At 47.3% G+C, this 20,244-nt stretch overlaps 1 protein-coding gene and 1 long non-coding RNA gene across 9 annotated transcripts in view; one reads left to right on the top strand and one right to left on the bottom strand.

Annotated features, from left to right (window-relative positions):
• Positions 1-12,109, top strand: part of SNX11 (sorting nexin 11) — a 21,518-nt gene extending 9,409 nt beyond the window's left edge. For 4 of the 8 annotated variants that reach the window (XM_063798070.1, XM_063798069.1, XM_063798068.1 and 1 more), the window contains 6 exon segments: positions 1,365-1,419; positions 1,908-1,994; positions 2,634-2,734; positions 8,067-8,162; positions 8,337-8,549; positions 10,599-12,109. In XM_063798070.1, the coding sequence (XP_063654140.1) occupies positions 1,378-1,419; positions 1,908-1,994; positions 2,634-2,734; positions 8,067-8,162; positions 8,337-8,549; positions 10,599-10,872 (813 nt within the window). In that variant the 5' untranslated portion in view covers positions 1,365-1,377 and the 3' untranslated portion in view covers positions 10,873-12,109. 8 annotated transcript variants of the gene reach the window in all.
• On the bottom strand, positions 7,424-20,244 carry LOC134808855 (uncharacterized). The gene is made up of 3 exons (XR_010152799.1): positions 20,115-20,244; positions 12,356-12,399; positions 7,424-8,746 (listed from the first exon to the last, which is right to left on the bottom strand). It is a non-coding gene; the product is annotated as an uncharacterized LOC134808855 (long non-coding RNA).

Genomic DNA, 20,244 nt, shown 5'->3' with positions numbered 1-20,244 from the left:
GAGGGCTTAGAGATATTAGAGATAGTCTTGTTTTCCCAGGAGCCAGCCTGGATCATTTGTTGGCAGTACATATTGGCTGAAGTCAGTTTTCATTTCAAGGTAAATTGGAAAGGGAAATTAAACCTTATTGTTTCTCTCTTAAGAGAGAAGGGGGTGGAGGCGGCAGCCAGGGTGGATGCTGTTGGAATAGTTCTAGAAGTAACAAGATTAGTGCTGTATTTTAACAGAAGGTGACATCATGGGCCCCATTGGACTTGAGTAACCCCGTGCTGCAGCCTTCATGGTCCCCTTGTCGGAGTGGGTGATGTCGCTATACACGTAAACTGCCACATTGGGGAAAATCAGGGGCTGAGGCTTTAATGAATCTTTACAAAGGAGCAGAACGCATCCTGAGTCGACCTGTGCAGCTGTGGGGTGCTTGGACAGAAGTACAAACCGGATGGCATGTCAGGAGAGGAAGTAATTAGAACAATTGGCTCGGGTTCCAGAGTATGGATTGGATAAGGGGAAGGTCCCAACTGGGCAACCCACTCAGGTGCTCCTTGGAGTGCTCTAGCTCTATGATTCACCTGTGGGGAGTTGACTGGTTGTTAGTGAGACTGGGAGAAATGCAGAAGCATTGGTGTTTGTGGGGACTTGGTTGTCTCTAAACAGCCGGGAGGGGGTGCTGTTAGGCTCGCTTTCAAAGCTGTGATCTGGCAGGGCGTGGTGGCTCCCGCCTGTAATCCCAGCACTTTGGGAGGCCGAGGAGGGTGGATCACTTGAGGTCAGGAGTTCGAGACCAGCCTGACCAACATGGAGAAACCCCGTCTCTACTAAAAATACAAAATTAGCTGGGTGTGGTGGCACGTGCCTGTAATCCCAGCTAGTTGGGAGACTGAGGCAGGAGAATTGCTTGAACCCAGGAGGCAGAGGTCGCGGTGAGCTGAGATTGTGCCATTGCACTCCAGCCTGGGCAACAAGAGTGAAACTCTGCCTCAAAAAAAAAAAAAAATGCTGTGATGTGAGTGCTCACCAGACCCCGTTGTGCCTGCATTCTTCAAGGCAAAAGTTTTACATCTGGACCCGCCTGTTCTGGCTGCGTGTGACAAACTTTCTGTAGACTCCAACACGCTTTGGGGAGAGGTGGCCTAGTTGAGGGCCTGGTCTGAGAAGGGAGGCAAATCCCCCAGGGCCTTTTAGCTTGGCATTGAGCTAATGGGGATTTTTTTTTTTTTGCTTCCTCTTAAGTTTTACAAGAACAAAAAGTGTTGCCTGGGTTTCCCCACAGGGGTCTATTAAAAACTTTCGGGGTTTTCCCTGGTAAAGAATGATAAGAACAGAGGCATACTAACCTTGATCCTGTATCCTCTGTCCCTCATCAGATGTTTCCTTCCAATGGGCTTTTGGTGTAGGATGTCGGAGAACCAAGAACAGGAGGTAAGAGTATGGTCTGCAGAGAACAGGTGGGTAAAAGTTGGAGAGGGGATTTAGGAGGAAAGAGGACATAGAGATGCAAATCATTAATCATTACTTGCAGTATTACTTTGGTGGTTCTGATGAGCTCAGAATAAAGTCAGGAGAAAGAAATCAACAGCAGAGGCATTCCTAGGAAATTGGGGTTCCATTCTGACTAAATTTTCCTTTGATTGGAATATACTGGAATGTAAGCTTCATGGGGGCAGGCACTTACGTCTGTTGTTCATGCTTTATCCCCAGTGCCTAGAACAGTGTCTGACACGTAGTGGGGCTCAGTAAAAATTTGTTGAATTGAGTGACTGAATTGAGTGAATGAAAGTTGAATTGAATAAATGAAAGTTGGTGTTGAGTGAATGAAAGTTGGTGTTGGGTGGAAAAATCTAGCGACCTGTGTTGTCAGAGCTGCCTTGCTGTGTAGCTGAAGCTGAGGGAGCTTTTCTTACCTACAGGAGGTGATTACAGTGCGTGTTCAGGACCCCCGAGTGCAGAATGAGGGCTCCTGGAACTCTTATGTGGATTATAAGATATTCCTCCATGTGAGTACATCAAGCTTCTGTATTGGGGTCAGCGCTCTGCAGGGCTGAGGGGCTTGTACTGAGGTGTAACCTTTTTTTTTTTTTTTGAGATGGAGTTTTGCTTTTGTTGCCCAGGCTGGAGTGCAGTGGTGTGATCTCGGCTTACTGCAACCTCCACCTCCCAGGTTCAAGTGATTCTCCTGCCTCAGCCTCCCAAGTAGCTGGGATTACAGGCATGTGCCACCACGCCCAGCTAATTTTGAATATATATTTTTTTAGTAGAGATGGGGTTTCATCATGTTGGCCAGGCTGGTTTTGAACTCCTGACCTCAAGTGATCCACCCTCCTTGGCCTCCCAAAGTGCTGGGATTATAGGCGTGAGCCACCATGCAGGTCAAGGTGTAACCTATTTTTGAGTGTTTCTGGTGGACCCGAGACAGAAGACTTAGAAGAAAGGGAGGGAGGAAAGGAAAGAGAGCTTGAGGTATGTCTTTGAGTTGCTTTTGGGCTGCCTGGTGGCACCTTGTTCTAGTTGGGGACCTGATCAGGTCTGTGGCCTGATGGCATGGCTCCTCAGTGAAAGCAATGATAGGGAGCTCATGTGAACTTGTCTATTTCCACTAAACCCTTTTCATGTACTTCATGTGCTTTCATGTATAGACCAACAGCAAAGCCTTTACTGCCAAGACTTCCTGTGTGCGGCGCCGCTACCGTGAGTTCGTATGGCTGAGAAAGCAGCTACAGAGAAATGCTGGTTTGGTGTGAGTTTGCTCTTGCTTCCTTCTTGAGTCTGTGACTGGCTTTTTGGGTGCTTATGTAGGAACTGGAGTTGACAATGAAGAGAACTTGCAACATACCAGGCACTAAGGAAATTGGGAAATATGTTGTTTCTTCTTTTGTTTTTTGGGTTTTGTTTTTTTTTTTTGATGTAGGGTCTTGCTTTGTTACAGAGGCTGGAGTGCAGTGGTGCAATCATGGCTCACTGCAGCCTCAACCTCCTGGGTTCTAGCAATCCTCCCACCTCAGCTTCCCGAGTGGCTGGGACTACAGGTGCATGCCACCACACTTGCCTAATTTGGAAAATATTTTTGTAGAGATGGCGGTCTCCCTATGTTACTAGGGTGGTCTTGAACTCCTGGGCTCAAGCAGTCCTCCTGCCTTGGCCTTCCAAATTGTTGGGATTACAGGTGTGAGCCACCAGGCCTGGCTGGGAAATAATTTTTTTTTTTTTTTTGAGATGGAGTCTTGCTCTGTTGCCCAGGCTGGAGTGCAACGGCATGATCTCATCTCACTGCAACCTCCACCTCCCAGGTTGAAGCAATTTTCTCTGCCTCAGCCTCCCAAGTAGCTGGGATTACAGGTGCCCACCACTATGCCTGCCTAATTTTTGTATTTTTAGTAGAGGTGGGGTTTCTCCATGTTGGCCAGGCTGGTCTCAAACTCCTGGACTCAAGTGATCCACCTGTCTCGGCCTCCCAAAGTGCTGGGATTACAGGCGTGAGCCACCACTCCTGGCTGGGAAATATGTTCTTTTTTTTTTTTTTTTTTTTTTGAGACTGAGTTTTGCTCTTGTTGCCTGGGTGCGATCTCAGCTCACCGCAACCTCCACCTCCCGGGTTCAAGAGGTTCTCCTGCCTCAGCCTCCTGAGTAGCTGGGATTACAGGCATGCGCCACCACTCCCGGCTAATTTTGTATTTTTAGTAGAGATGGGGTTTCTCCATGTTGGTCAGGCTGGTCTCGAACTCCTAACCTCAGGTGATCTGCCTGCCTTAGCCTCCCAAAGTTGCTAGGATTACAGGCGTGAGGCACCATGCCCAGGCCTTTTTTTTTTTTTTTTTTTTTTTTTTGAGATGGAGTCTCGCTCTGTCGCCCAGGCTGGAGTGCAGTGGTACAATCTCGGCTTACTGCAACCTCCGCCTCCCGGGTTCAAGCAGTTCTCTGCCTCAGCCTCCCGAGTAGCTGGAATTACAGGGGGTTACCACCATGCCCAGCTAATGTTTTGTATTTTTAGTGGAGGTGGGGTTTTACCATCTTGGCCAGGCTGGGTTTTTTTTGCTTTTTTTTTTTTTTTTTTTTTTTTGAGACAGAGTTTCACTTTGTTGCCCAGGCTGGAGTGCAGTGACACCCTCCACCTGCCAGGCTCAAGCAATTTTTGTGCCTCAGCCTTCCGAGTAGCTGGGATTACAGGTGCCTGCCACCACGCCTGGCTGACTATTTTGTGTTTTAGTAGAGATGAGGTTTTACCATGTTGCCCAGGCTGGTCTCGAACTCCTGAGCTCAGGCAATCCACCCATCTCCGCCTCCCAAAGTGCTAGGATTACAGGTGTGAGCCACTGCGCCCAGCCTGGCCAGGCTGGTCTTGAACTGACCTCATGATCCACCTGCCTTGGCCTTCCAAAGTGCTGGGATTACAGACGTGAGCCACCATGCTCCGCCTTTTTTCTTTTTTCTTTTTTTTTGAGACGGAGTCTCACTCTGTTGCCCAGGCTGGAGTACAATGGTGTGATCTCGGCTCACTGCTACCTCAGCCTCCTGGGTTCAAGCGATTCTCCTGCCTCAGCTTCCCGAGTAGCTGGGATTACAGGTCCCTACCCCCACGCCCAGCTAATTTTTGTGTTTTTAATAGTGACAGGGTTTTACCATGCTAGCCAGGCTGGTCTCGAACTCCCGACCTCAGGCAATCCGCCTGCCTCGGCCTCCCAAAGTGCTGGGATTACAGGCGTGAGCCACCGCACCTGGCCAGATATATGTTCTTAAATCATATTTTCAAGTCAGTGAAAAAAGTAGAATCTAATTTCGAGTATTTTTACCTAACAAAGCCATACTAACATCAAAAATATTTTCTTTCTTTATATGCATATATGTCTAGAGCTCAACAAATATACAGCTAACATTTTAAACAGTTTAAATCTGCTTATCAGAAAATTTTAAGCACCTGGACTTATTTGACAGATAGTGTTTCCATCCACTTCACATGTAAAAATAATGATTTTTTTTTTCCCTTTTAATACAGAGGTCCTTTTCCAGAGACATATGAGAGCCTAGGGAAGGCAGTTATTATTTACTCCTCACACCCACCTGCCAAATAAGTCCTGAAAGTGGAGAGAATTACAACAGTGATTTTGCTGTAGGATGGTCACTGAATACTCAGTGGTGATAGGTGGCCTGTTGAGTGACCAAGTCAGTTAGTTAACATGTGGAACTGATGAGGCTGTTGTCCTGGGGCAGGCCCTAATAAACCAGGTGAAACTCCGTTCCCCTGACAAATCCTATATCCTCCAGCCTGGCCTGTTTTTTTTTTTGTTTTGTTTTTCTTTTTCTTTTCTTTTTTTTTTTTTTTTTGAGACGGAGCTTAGCTAAGTGAGCCTCTGCCGGTCGCGGTGGCTCACGCCCAGCACTTTGGGAGGCTGAGGCAGGTGGATCATGAGGTCAGGAGTTCAAGACCAGCCTGGCCAAGATGGTGAAACCCCATCTCTACTAAAAATACAAAAAACTAGCCAGGTGTGGTGGCAGGTGCCTGTAATCCCAGCTACTCAGGAGGCTGAGGCAGAGAATTGCTTGAACCTGGGAGGCAGAGGTTGCAGTGAGCTGAGATTGTGCCACTGCACTCCAGCCTGGTGACAGAGCGAGACTGTCTCAAAAACAACAACAACAACTACAAAAAAATGTGAGCCTCAGCAGCCTCAAACGCCTGGGGTCAAGGGATTCTCCCACTTCAGCCTCCCAAGTAGCTGGGACTACAGGTATGTGCCACCATGCTCAGCTAATTTTTGTATTTTTTGTAGAGAAAGGTCTCACTTTGTTGCCCAGGCTGGTCTCTCAAACTCCTTGGCCTCAAGTGATCCTCCTACCTCAGTCTCCCAAGTTGTTGGGATTACAGTTGTGAGCCACTGCGTCCCACTCCAGTTTCTTCCTTTTTAAAAATAATAGTTGATGGTGGGTGTGGATTTCTTTTTTCCTTTTTTTTTTTTTTTCTGAGGCGGAGTCTCGCTCTGTCACCCAGGCTAGAGTGTAGTGGTGCAGTCTCGGCTCACTGCACCTCCCAGGTTCAAGGGATTCTCCTGCCTCAGCCTCCTGAGCAGTTGGGATTACAGGTGTACACCACCACGGCTGGCTAATTTTTGTATTTTTAGTAGAGACGGGGTTTCACCATTTTGGTCAGGCTGGTCTCCAACTCCTGACCTCATGATCTACACGCCTTGTCCTCCCAAAGTGCTGCTATTACAGGTGTGAGCCACTGCGCCCGGCCTTTTTTTTTTTTTTTTGAGATGGAGTCTTGCTCCTGTCCCATCATGCAGGCTGGAGTGTTTGCAGTAGCACGATCTCGGCTCACTGCAACCTCCACCTCCCAGGTTCAAGTGATTCTCCTTCCTCAGCCTCCTGAGTAGCTGGGATTACAGGGGTGCACCACCATGCCCTACTAATTTTCTTTTCTTTTCTCTTTTTTGTTTTTTTTTGAGATGGAGTTTTGCTCTTGTTGCCTAGGCTGGAGTGCAATGGCTTGATCTCGGCTCACCACAACCTCCGCCTCCCAGGTTTAAGCGATTCCCCTGCCTCAGCCTCCCGAGTAGCTGGGGATTACAGGCATGTGCCACCACGCCTGGCTAATTATGTATTTTTATTTTTATTTATGTATTTTTTTAATTTTTTTTTTTTTTTGAGACAGAGTTTCACTCTTGTTGCCCAGGCTGGAGTGCAAGGGTACAATCTCAGCTCACTGCAAGCTCCGCCTCCCGGGTTCACGCCATTCTCCTGCCTCAGCCTCCCGAGTAGCTGGGACTACAGGCGCCCGCCACCACGCCCGGCTAGTTTTTTCTATTTTTAGTAGAGACGGGGTTTCACCGTGTTAGCCAGGATGGTCTCGATCTTCTGACCTCATGATCCCCACCCACCTCGGCCTCCCAAAGTGCTGGGATTACAGGCGTGAGCCACCGCGCCTGGCTGTTTTTTTTTTTTTAAAGGAGAGATGAGGTTTCACCATGTCGCCCAAGCTGGTCTTGAACTCCGGAGCTCAAGTGATCTGCCCACCTCGGCCTCCCAAAGTGCCAGGATTACAGGCATGAACCATGGCACCAAGCTGGGAGTGGGTTTCATAAACAACATAGTGTGGCTCGGCTTGGTGGCTCACACATGTAATTCCAGTGCTTTGGGAGGTTAAGGAAGGAGGATCACTTGAGGCCAGGAGTTTGAGACCAGCCTGGGCAACAGAGCAATACTGTCTCTACAGATACATAAGTAAATAAATAAATAAATTAGGTGCACACAGTGGCACGTACCGGTAGTCATAGTTATTCTGGGAGGCTGATGCAGGAGGATTACTTGATCCCAGGAATTTGAGGCTGCGGTGAGCTATGCTCATGATTATGCTACTGCACTCCAGCCTGGGCAACCTGGAGAGAGCAGCTTGGAAAGCAATACCTTGTCTCTAAAATCAAACAGACAAAAATAATGTATCAGCATGGGTTTTATAGTCATAGATCTGGTTCCGATATGAGCTTTGCTGCTTACTAGCTGTGTAACAGTGAGACATTTACTTAACTTCTCTGATCTGAAGTGAGTTAATATCTTTCTCACGGGGTTTTGGGATGACTAAATGAAATCATGTTTATAAAACATTTAGCACAGTCTGGCTTGACACTTGGCATGCAGTCAATGTTAGCACCACCCCTTATTAAAAGCTAATTGGGGCCAGGCACGGTGGCTCATGCCTGTAATCCCAGCACTTTGGGAGGCCGAGGCAGGCAGGGATCACGAGGTCAGATCAAGACCATCCTGGCTAACATGGTGAAACCCCGTCTCTATTAAAAATACAAAAAATTAGCTGGGTGTGGTGGCCTGCACCTGTAATCCCAGTTACTCGGGAGGCTGAGGCAGAGAACTGCTTGAACCCGGGAGGCAGACGTTGCAGTAAGCCGAGATTGTACCACTGCCCTTCAGCCTGGGCGACAGAGCGAGACTCCATCTCAAAAAAAAAAAAAAAAAGCTATTTGTATTGATTAGGCCTCTTTTTAAGGGATTTCCTTGATCAGAGGCCGGAATGACCATCTTAGATGTTACACTTATCATGGGTGTTATATCATGTGGCTACACAGGCCTGTTCCTGAACTTCCTGGGAAGTCAACCTTCTTCGGCACCTCAGATGAGTTCATTGAGAAGCGACGACAAGGTCTGCAGCACTTCCTTGAAAAGTGAGTGGACAGAACGGCTGGTGCTGGCCACCAAGGGTGGAGGCAGGGGTGGAGGAATGTGCCAGGCAGGATGGAGCTCCCTGCCCAGGTAGCCAGAAGTTCTTCAGAGGATGGGGAATGGAGAGCAGTTCCTCAGGGTGATGCTCTGTGTTGTGCTACCTGTGTTTTTCCCAGGGTCCTGCAGAGTGTGGTTCTCCTGTCAGACAGCCAGTTGCACCTATTCCTGCAAAGCCAGCTCTCGGTGCCTGAGATAGAAGCCTGTGTCCAGGGCCGAAGTACCATGACTGTGTCTGATGCCATTCTTCGATATGCTATGTCAAACTGTGGCTGGGCCCAGGAAGAGAGGCAGAGCTCTTCTCACCTGGCTAAAGGAGACCAGCCTAAGAGGTAACTGGAGTACTCTTTGAGATAGCAGGGGCTGGGTTTGCTATAACCTGGACCAGAGAGGTGTCCATTTGTTAGGGAAAGTAATGTCATAGCATTGGTAGCCTTTCACAGCCTTTCTTGTTCTTTGGGTGCGTGGCTTTCTATCCAGGTGGGTCTGTGTTAACCCACCACTGGGTAGCAGGGGCTCCTACTGAAACCTGGGGAGAAAGAAGGGAAAGCTTTCTCATTTATTTGGTTTTTTATTCCTCCTCCCTCCCTTTTTATTTATTTATTTTTTTGTGTGGAGACAGACGCTCACTCTTTCACCCAGGCTGGAGTGCAGTGGCGTGATCTCGGCTCACTGCAACCTCTGCCTCCTGGGTTCAAGCAATTCTCCTGCCTCAGCTTCCTGAGTAGCTGGGATTACAGGCAAGTGCCACCACACCTGGCTAAGTTTTGTATTTTTAGTAGAGACGGGATTTTGCCATGTTGGCCAGGCTGGTCTCAAACACGTGACCTTAGGTGATCCACCTGCCTCTGCCTCCCAAAGTGCTAGGATTACTGGCATGAGCCACTGTGCCTGGCCTAATAGCTTTATTGACACAAAATTTACCTGCCATAAAGTTTACCTTTTTAGATACAGTTCAGTAGTTTTTAATATAGTCACAGGGTTGTATAACTGTCAGCCACCACAGTCAATTTTAGAACATTTTCATCACCCCGAAAGAAACCCTGTACCCATGAGTAGTGACTCCCCTGTCCTTCCCTCCCCCCCAGCTCCTGGCAACCACTAGTCTACTTTCTCTGTCTATGCATTTGTCTATTTTGGACATTTACACAAATGGAGTCATATGATTTGTGGTCTTTTGTAACTGGCTTTTTTCATCTAACAATGTTTTCAAGGTTCATTTGTATTTTATCATGTGTCATTACTGTTTTTTTCTCTTTTTTTTCCCCCATTTTTATGGCTAAATAGCAGTCCATTTATATGGTGCTATATACCACATTTTGTTTATCCATTCACTTGCATTTATCTGTTTTTTTTTTTTTTTTTTTTTTTTTTTGAGACAGAGTCTTGCTCTGTTACCCAGGCTGCAATGCAGTGGCACGATCTCGGCTCACTGCAACCTCCGCCTCCCAGGTTCAAGCAACTCTTCTGCCTCAGCCTCCCTAGTAGCTGGGATTACAGGCACCTGCCACCACACCCAGCTAAGTTTTTGTATTTTTAGTAGAGATAGGGTTTCACCATGTTGGCCAGGCTGGTCTCGAACTCCTGACCTCAGGTGATCCACCTGTCTCAGCCTCCCAAAGTGCTGGGATTACAGGTGTGAGCCATCGCACCTGGCCTTTTTTTTTTTTTTTTTTTGAGATGGAGTCTTGCTCTATTGCCCAGGCTGGAGTGCAGTGGCACGATTCAGCTCACTGCAAGCTCTGCCTCCCGGGTTCACACCATTCTCCTGCCTCAGCCTCCCGAGTAGCTGGGACTACAGGCGCCCACCACCATGCCCGGCTAATTTTTTTTGTATTTTTAGTAGAGACGGGGTTTCACCGTGTTAGCCAGGATGGTCTCAATCTCCTGACCTCGTGATCTGCCCACCTCGGCCTCCCAAAGTGCTGGGATTACAGGCGTGAGCCACCGCGCCCGGCCTCTTTTTTATTTTTTTAAATTGAGATAGGGTTTCACCAGGTTACCCAGGCTGGTCTCCACCTCCCAGACTCAAATAATTCACCATGCCCAGCCAATTTTTTTTTTAATCGGGCAGCCTCCTGAGTCAGAACAGGCTCAGAGAGACTTCCCTTTCTGTTCATTTTTGTTTATATGTTCATACTTTTTTTTCTGAGACAGAGTCTCACTCTGTTGCCCAGGCTGAAGTGCAGTGGTATAATCATAACTCACTGCAGCCTTGACCTCCCAGGCTCAAGCAATCTTCTGGCCTCAGCTTCCTGAGTAGTTGGGATTACAGGCACATGCCAACATCCCTGGCTAATTTATTTTTTTGTAGAGACGGAGTCTCCCTATGTTACCCAAGGTGTTCATACCTTTCTTTTCCCTTTCCCACTCTTTTCCAGTTGCTGCTTTCTTCCAAGATCGGGTAGGAGGAACTCTCCCTCACCGCCTCCCAGTGAAGAAAAGGACCATTTAGAAGTGTGGGCTCCAGTTGTTGACTCTGAGGTTCCTTCCTTGGAAAGTCCCACTCTCCCACCCCTCTCCTCACCATTATGCTGTGATTTTGGAAGACCCAAAGAGGGAGCCTCCACTCTTCAGTCTGTGAGGAGGGCTGTGGGAGGAGATCACGCTGTGCCTTTGGACCCTGGTCAGTTAGAAACAGTTTTGGAAAAGTGAGCTCTGGGTTCTGCTCTGACATGGTCAGAGAAGATGCGGGCCAGGAGACTTACTCAGGTGGGACTGGGCACAGGGCAGGTATGTGGGAGGCTGGGCTGCTTAGTGTCTTCTAGTCACCTCTGCTTGGGCTGATTGACAGAGGTCAGTCATAACAGCCCCTTATGCCTCTTCCATGGGAACAAATACTGTGCAGATGTTTGTAAGTTAAACATAAGACACAGGGGCTGTTGCTTTTGAACAGAACCCTATATTACTCTCCTGGGATCTGAGTTTCTGCAGGTCATTTGTATGTAGGACCAGGAGTATCTCCTCAGGTGACCAGTTTTGGGGACCCGTATGTGGCAAATTCTAAGCTGCCATATTGAACATCATCCCACTGGGAGTGGTTATGTTGTATCCCCATCTTGGCTGGCTTCAGTTTTTGCTGTAGCCCTAGAGCACTTTGTTTGTGGGAGGCTGGCCTCTTGCCTACCTCCTTGCATGGACAGGGGGATGAATATTTACTTTCCCACCTCCTTGCTTTTTCTTTCACTGATACCACTGAATGGAACTGGTGCTGTGACTCCTGCTGCTGGGGATTTATGTCCCGAGACCTTAGCCTGGCTGAGTGGAGCCTGAGACCTGCACAACAGCTCGTGGTCATGCATGAGAGAGAAGTGGCTGGCCACAGCCAGAGGGAACAGTAACAGCCCGGGGGCCTTTATTTTGGGAAAGGCTGTCCGGGGCTGTTACTGTCTCTTCTGGTTATAAAGCAGAGATGTGGCCATCTTTTCCGCAGGGTTAGAGTGGGCTCCTTTCTTTTTGGAATCCTTTTCTTCTCCTTTGGTAACAGCTCCCTGCCTCCAGGGCTTCCACCACCAGCGTCTCTGCTGTGTTGCGCAGTGCAGTGGGGTGCAAGGGCTTTGTTACTGCCTGCCTGAAAGAGAGGGCTCTGGGGATGGAGATGAGAAACAACACGCTCTCCTTCAGACAATGAGGCATTCTGTCCTCCTGCTGCCATTCTTCATCTCCACTGAGAGCCAGAGCTGGTAGGAGCCGAGTGCCACAGGCATTCTGCATTGCTCTCCTCTTAGGTTTGTGTGTGTGATCCTTCCCCTCCCTGTCGCCCACTCCTTCCTCCTCTGGCTATCCTACCCTGTCTGTGGGCTCTTTTACTACCAGCCTATGCTGTGGGACTGTCATGGCATTTAGTTCAGAGTGGAGGGGCTTTGGCCTGAAATAAAATGCAAGTATTTAAGATTGTTGTTGCAATTTGTGTCTAACAAGCTGTAGCAGAGAAGGAGGGAGTGAGTGCTGGCAGTATTTCCTTTCATAAATCATGAATTTATCAGTGTGGAAATAATGCTTCAGAACTGTGCTCTGTAGCCCTCCTGCATTGTGTGTGCAGCTCAAGTTCACCACTGGAGGAAGGATTGTCTTCCAAAGAGCTGGGATCCAACTCTTCTCACAGTTCTGGGCGTGAACCTTGTTAGGTATAATTTACCTGATGCTGCTTCCATCCTCGCAGTCTGTCTGAGGTGCCAGGTGCTGAAAGAGAAATAAAGTTTGTCAACAGGCAGATGCAAAGCCTGGCTGGTATTCATCCCTCTTTCCTGCCCGCCTCCCCTGGGTCTCTCCTTTATATGATGCAGCAGAGCAAGGCGAGGATAGAAAACCTACAGAGGCAAATCCAAAATGTCAGAAGAAGTTCATTTAAAAGGGGAAAAAAACTCCATGCGCAACCCTCACAAAAACCCGACAGATGCTAAGCTAATGGCATCCGCTCTGCCGATTGGTGGGGATGGCTCATGAATATTAATGAGCCCAATGCTCCAAATGGTGCAGCTGTGAACCCAGCTGTGCCTGAAGCTCTCTGATCTCGAAACTTCCAGACAGGAGCTGGAGGTGGTCTGTGTCAATTCCCTACTCAGCCAAAAAAACAGCAAGCTGGGTTGGCCTTCTTCTGTTTGCTCCTTTTCTTCCTGGAGTTGGTGCTCAGCAGCTAGTTCTGCCAGCCGGCTAGGCTGCTGGGACAGCAGGAGCCATTCAAAGACATGGATGTGATTTTTCTGACTCCCAGCTTTTTTAATGATCCATTAGCAGCGTGCATACAACAGCACCTCCGTTAATCTAAGGCCAGGCACCATCTCTTTTCAGTCTCTCTCTTAACTGAGTATAGGCCTTGGAAGGAGAAGTCCTAGGAAGGAAAGCACTTTTCTAATAATACAAGCCTAGGGTCATCCGAAAAATAGCGCACATGAGTTTTCCTCTCCATCCAGATAGTGCCATAGGCCCCTCTTCTGTTTTGCTCTGTCCCTGCGTGTGCCCAGGTCTAGCCACTGTGGCCGGATGACCTCTATGAAAGATGGAGGATTAGCTGGGGGGAGTGGCTCATTGAGCTGTTTTGTAGGATAAAAATATTTTGTTTAGAATTTAGTTTTGAGTCAAGTTCTGTCCTGATTTAGTCACCTTTCTTCTGTCAGATACCTCCATGGCCCACATCTAGTCATCCATTACCCAGGATGACTGATTCCAAGCTTGTGGAGGTTGTTTGGTGGGAGGAAATGTGTTTGTGTGTGAGGGGGGTGTTTTCTTACATTAAAATACTAAGTTTTATAAACATAATTTTATTGGCCCTTCTCAGTGCCTAGCAAGGAAGGTAGGTTAGGTATATGCTCCTTTTTTCGTTGAGGAAACTGAGCTCAATGTTTTTGTGTGTGTTTTTTTGTTTGTTTATTTGTTTTGAGATGGGCAGCCTTTGCTGCCCAGGCTGGAGTGCAGTGGTACAATCTCGGCTCACTGCAACCTCCACCTCCCGGGGTCAAGCAGTTCTCCTGCCTCAGCCTCTAGAGTAGCTGGGATTACAGGGGCCTGCTACCACACCCAGCTAATTTCTGTATTTTTATTTTTATTTTATTTATTTATTATGATTATTTTTTGACATGGACTCTTGCTCTGTTGCCAGGCTGGAGTGCAGTGGCGCCATCTTGGCTCACTGCAACCTCCACCTCCCGGGTTCAAGTGATTCTCCTGCCTCAGCCTCCCGAGTAGCTAGGACTACAGGCGCGTGCCACCACGTCCAGCTAATTTTTGTATTTTTAGTAGAGACGGGGTTTCACCATGTTAGCCAGGATGGTCTCGATCTCTTGACCTCATGTTCCACCTGCCTCAGTCTCCCAAAGTGCTGGGATTATAGGCGTGAGCCACCACGTTTGGCAATTTTTGTATTTTTAGTAGAGACGGGGTTTCACCATGTTGGCCAGGCTGGTCTCGAACTCCTGACCTCAAGTGATCCGCCTACCTTGGCCTCCCAAAGTGCTCGGATTACAGGTGTGAGCCACTGTGCCCAGCCAAGTGTGGTTTTTTAAAAAGCATGTTTTTAGATGATGGTGGAATATGTTCACATGAGAGATACTTTCCAAGCTCTGTGAGACAAGTCCCCTACCACCCCAAAAAAGAAAAAGTCTACCACTACATTCAAGGAAAAAAACAACAACCCTGCAGGGCTTTTCAGAATTGTTCTCAGAAATCAGAGCTCTTTCACAGTTCTTAGTTTTCTCAAGCTAAGGCCTTAGATCCATACTACCGAGTCCAAGGTACCTCCTATCCTCTCCGTTAGCTTTGCTTGGGAGGTGATAATGACTTTTTTTTTTTTTTTTTTTTTGAGATGGAGTCTTGCTCTGTTGCCCAGGGTGGAGTGCAGTAGCATGATCTCGGCTCTCTGCAACCTTCACCTCCCGGGTTCAAGTGATTCTCCTGCCTCAGCCTCCTGAGTATCTGGGACTACAGGTGTCCACCACCACGCTAATTTTTGTATTTTTATTAGAGATGGGATTTCACCATGTTGGCCAGCCTGGTCTCAAACTCCTGACCTCGGGTGATCTGCCCTCCTTGGCCTCCCAAAGTGCTGAGATTACAGGTGTTAGCCACTGAGTCTGGCCTTATTAGAGATACGACTTCTTAGGGGGGAAAAAACACTTCTATTTTAGCCATGACTGGATTTGGAGTTGGAAAGCTGGAGACCTCAAATCTCAAGATATAATAAACAGACAACTTATGCTCAAAATGTTAACAAGAACTACACTTCCTAGGAGACAGAGTCCTCCTGACTCAATAAGCAGAGTGAATAATTTTACTTTTCTTTTGTTCAGGGGAGATCTGGTCTATTTTCACAAGCAAAGGAGAAGGAAAAAAAGCCAAGGGGTACTTTCATGGTAGCCAAAGGGGCACAGATAATAAACAGAGGTGACAAAGCTAGGGTGTGAGAATTAGGAGACTACTGGGAAGTCTCTAAGGTTTTTTTCCCCTGGAGGGGCAGGAACACAAGATGCTTCTGGAATCTCTGGATTATGGGAAGCCACCAGCCAAAATTTCTTTTCATGCATGGCTGCATGGCTGTCAAGTCTCTCCTTCCTGTCCTTCAGCCAAGCACATTTTCTTTGATACCGTCAGTTCAGAAAGGGCCAGCCTGTTCGAATCCTGTAAGTGCTCTAGCCCTGTGTGTCCCTTTCCCTGGTGGCTGTGTTGGTGTGGGAAGCCTAGCCCACCCCACCAGCAGCCTGACCCGGATCCTTCCAGCAGAAGGCCCAGAACAGTGAATGCCTGAGGCAGTTTGTTGGAGGCAATGCAGCCTGCCTGCTATAAGCTGTGAGACTTAGATATATTCTACCAATTAGGGCACATCTGTTCAAAACGCTGAAAAGCGGGCACTGTCTCTTTAAGAGGCATCCCACTCCTCTCCTTGAGTAATGAGGGCTGGGAGCACAAGGGAGTCAGATGCTGATTAAACAGTCCTACTGCCGAGCTCTGTTAGAAAATTACTGTAATTATGATCTGGTCCCAGCAGAGGGATGAGTTCCAATCCTGCTAATAACCCTTCCAGGTGCCTCAGATTCAGGGCCCATGGGAGGCAGCGTCGACAGGGCTCTGGCTGGCACCAGGGCCAGTGATGGCCCTCCTGTCTGGCCTGTGCTGGCAGAGACAACAATGGCACTGGACCTCACTTCCTATTTTGGCCTCCTGAGAAGGCAGTGGTTTTTGGTTGCGTTTTTGTTTTATTTATTTTTTGGTTCTGGACAGAGCTCCTGGGAGTCATTTTGTATGAGAAAACTTTCCAGTAAATGAACACGGAGGACCAGGAAAATCACAGCCGAGAGATGGCAATCTGTCCTGAATCTCCCCACTTCTGCCTGGGGACTGTAGTCAACACACGAAAAGCATGTTGCCCGGCCCCAGTCCCACCAGTGCACTGAGGAGGGAACCAGAGCCGAACCCTTTCATCTGCTGCTGCCTTCTGCGTGGTGTTTCTTGATCTGAAGTACACAGCATTTGACTTGGTCCTAAGTGGGAGTTTCAAGCACTCCTCTTTTAGATTTCTGTCACAGAAAAGGGAAACAAGGGATAGTAATCACAGGGCTGAAGACACGAGAGAGACTGTAATGCGGCTCTGAACCGGCGAGTATGGTCTTGCTCATTCCAACATATCGTAGTGCAAATCTGCAGCAGTGCAGGTGAGCAAATCTTAAAGGTAGAGCAAAGGGTTTTTAAGCCCTGCGGGATTTGTGGCATTTAAATGCTGTATTTTCTCAACCTAGCTGTAATCTCTTATCACATAATCCAGCGGCTCAAGCACAAACTTCTAGAATGAGGGGCGGTTTCTCTGCTTTGTGCTAAACACACCCCAAATGCCCTGAGACAGCAATTCTCAACCAGGGGAGATTTTGCCCCCAGGGGATATTAGGCACTGCCTAGAAATATTTTTGGTGGTCAGAGCTCAGGGGTAGGGTAGGGGGAGGCCACTGGCATTTAGTGGGTAGAGGCCAGGGGTGTGGCCAGACATCCTACAATGCTCCCAACAACATGGAATTATCTGGCCTAAAATATGAATAATGCTGAGGTTGAGAAGCCCTGCACTAACAGAGTGAAGTAATCTGCTCCAAGTTCTGGTACCCTAAACGTGGAGATGTTGAAGAAATGAACTTCAATCTCCAGATGCTGCATGCTTCTCCGGAGGTGGAACAGTTCATGACACGTCCATGGGGCTGGTGGTGTGCATATGCCACCTTGGTGACTCACAGCACAGCAATGCGGGCATGTCTGATGGTGTGGAAAAGGGAAATGTCTGTAGCCTGCTTCCTGTTCCATGATGGGATGTGGAGGATAAAAGGTGACCAGCTGCTCACCATCAGGCTGCAAGTGTCTACAGTGGAACCAGATGCCCTCTTTGAGGACCAGCACTAGAAGCCTCTTGGAACACTTCTGTCACGGGAGGCAGGGAAGTGGCATACTATTGCCCGGTGCCACAAAAATGCTTCCTTCAGTGGCGCTTTGCCAGTTGGAGGGGTGGTGGACTGTGATGGGACCCCACGAGGGAACTGAATGCACACAGCCGCTGACAGCTGGCCAGCCCCACAGGCAGCTCGATGCCAAAGACACCAGGCCCCTCAGAATGCCTGGGCATCAGGAAAAGAAAGCCCAGTTGGCAGGGTCTGCCTAGAAACCAGGCCTGCAGGGGAGAGGACTTCATTAGAAGGGACATTGCCAAGCCTCATACCAGGAAAGCCAGGTCATCTTTCTCTACCATCCACTCCCCAGGTGACTGGGCACCTCATTTTGCCTTATTTTTAGCATGACCACACTTCCCAGTTTACACCTGCGGTCTTGGCATCATCATTAACTCCCCTTTCACTCTCAAAAATGTCTTCCTTTGGAGAATAAATTATACGATCACTCTGTTAATTGTACTTCAGTTTCCTCTGACACGGAAGTATTTTTGGGGGCCATTATATTTATAAAAGATTTTTGTACAGCATGGGCTAAATCTTAAAATATATCATTAATGGAATCCGAAAGAATGGTCATCAATTCATATAGAGGAGAAAAACAGCATGTTTTCTGAATAGTTAGTTTTTTATAGGGAAAAAGGGAGACTAATTCAAATCCCTTGAAAAAGAAGAATCTTCTTAGTTATAAATTTCAAAGTCCCTACCCAATCTCGGCAAGTTCTAATGGGAAATGAAATAGCTGGGCAGTAGGGAAGGGAAGAAGCAAGGGACTATGGTAATCCACAAACTAGAAAATGAGCTGGAGTCACTGGGCTGTGTCGCAGAGATAATCCTCTGTGTAGAGGTCTGCTTTTTTAAAACTCAGCCCTGCAGATTTTGCTGGTGCTCTGGGAGTTAACAAATCAACGCCATTCACGATTTATCCTTCCAGAGCCACTCCTGGTGGGAGACCTGCGTTTTTATTTTTGTTTTTGTTTTGCCAAAGATGAAAGCACCACTGTCCCTGGCATCTGAGAGTTTTGTTCTTAAGACATAAAAAAAAAACAAAACACAACTTTGTTTCTTTTCTTTTTTTTTTCATCTTGCTTCTCTTCAACTCCATCTTTCTCAGACTGGTTTTTAAAGGCAGGGGTCTTCCTCCCCAGCCACGTGCATTATCTTGCACTTTGCATTGACACCACTGCTTTATTGTGATGCCAGGGACTGGCATGAAATGTGGATTTTGAAGATGTCTCACTGAAGGTTTCTGATTGCAACAGAACTCGAGTAAGTCAGTAAGCAAAGCAGCTGACAGATAATTTCAAGGGGCTTTCATTTTATTTCCTCTTCCATGGCAGAGTTTGTGATTTTGAACCAGTGGTCACAACCTTTAAGATCCTCAGTTTCATCATTTGCAAATACTAGCTGGTTATAAATAAGGTGGTGCAACTAGGGAAGCTAAAATTCTTAAAAAGGTTAATGGCAACTTGAGATCAATGCTAATTCCTTACATAATTCTGTTTAGATAAAAAAATCTGTCTCAGCTGGGCGCAGTGGCTCATGCCTGTAATCCCAGCACTTTGGGAGGCTGAGGCAGGTGGATCACGAGGTTAGGAATTCAAGACCAGCCTGGCCAAGATGGTGAAACCCTGTCTCTGCTACAAATACAAAAATTAGCCGGGCATGGTGGTGGGCACCTGTAATCCCAGCTACTCAGGAGGCTGAGGCAGAGATCGCATCACTGCACTCCAGCCTGGGTGACAGAGGGGAGAGTAGGTCTCAAAAAAAAAAAAAAAAAAAAATCAAACAGGAGGGAGGGCACCTTGTCAACCCCACCTTTGACACTACTCTAGTTGAAAACAAAATCAACCCGGGTTTAGGGAATGAGACTTCATAGGAATTCTCACCTCTTTCCCATTTTTTATTCACCATCAAGAAAGATATAGTTGGCTTTGAATTAAATACAGATTTCTAAGAGATATACCAGGCCATCCTATGGAAAAATTTAACATTGAGGTAATTGCAAAACAATGTCTATGCTATTTTGCTATGTGGATGACAGGGAAAACACACTAGAAAAATGTATTTTTAATGAAATGTAGCTGAAATGTTGCTTTTGGAGCATTTAGTATTCTTGGACACCAGCTTGGACAATTCAGGCCAAACTGTACCAGCCCCAGGTTAGATTATCGACTGGGAGTCAGTACCTTCTGTGTCAATGATTATACATTTACTTCTTAAATTTAGGATTTTAGCTTTTAAATTTTCTTTTTACATAAAATCAAGGAAAAAAGCCTTTCATCTCCACTGCTCTCCTATTTCACTTGCCAGAACAATTGGTAGTGATTAAGAAGCCGTCCTACATATAATGTGGTTAGTTAAGTGGTCTAATGCCCCAGTTATCCAGTTAGTGGCAGGCAGCGAGGTGGGGATTTGGTTAGTAGAGCCAAACAGAGGAGCGGTAATCTAATTAGCCTGTTGCCATCTGAGGCCGTTGGCTAAGATAGGGGCTAACTGGGTGTGGAGCAGTTTTGCTGGGTGAGGTTTAGTTTCCAACGCTGTAGGAATCTGCTGCTTCCAAAAAGTCTCCTTTAGAACTATCCCCTAGCAGAGAATGTCCATCAGCCTGTAGATTGTCTCATCAACACATCAAACATGCTCTACCCAACCCCCGCCCCGCTTTTTTTTTTTTTTTTTGCATATAACAATGTCAGAGACAGCCAGAACTACAGACCAGATTTCCAATGAGGTCATTTGTTTATATACTTGAGGACCAACCTAATTTCTTTTTCTGCTGAGTTTCACAGCTAGAAGGGCCAGAGATCTGAGTGTGGTCCCTACGGTGGGGTGTATGGCGGTACCCAAAGACCTTTGCAGTTTGGCAAGTGGTTGTTTCCTCTTGGAAAACAGGTATAGAAGGGACATTTTATTTTAAATGCTGGAAGCCAATGGCCATATGATTTAGAGAGCATTGAACTCTGTAGGGAGTGAAGGAGTTACCTTTTTCTTTTCTTTTTTTTCTTTTTTTCCTGCTCTGTCGCCAGGCTGGTGTGCAGTGGTGTCATCTTGGCTCACTGCAATCTCCGCCTCCCAGGTTCAAGCGATTCTCGTGCCTCAGCCTCCTTAGTAG

The sequence above is a fragment of the Pan troglodytes genome, chromosome 19 (assembly GCF_028858775.2).
Source record: "Pan troglodytes isolate AG18354 chromosome 19, NHGRI_mPanTro3-v2.0_pri, whole genome shotgun sequence".
NCBI classification, from domain to species: domain Eukaryota; kingdom Metazoa; phylum Chordata; class Mammalia; order Primates; family Hominidae; genus Pan; species Pan troglodytes.
Note: the sequence above shows the minus strand (reverse complement) of the source record. Positions and strands in the feature narration are given on the sequence as shown.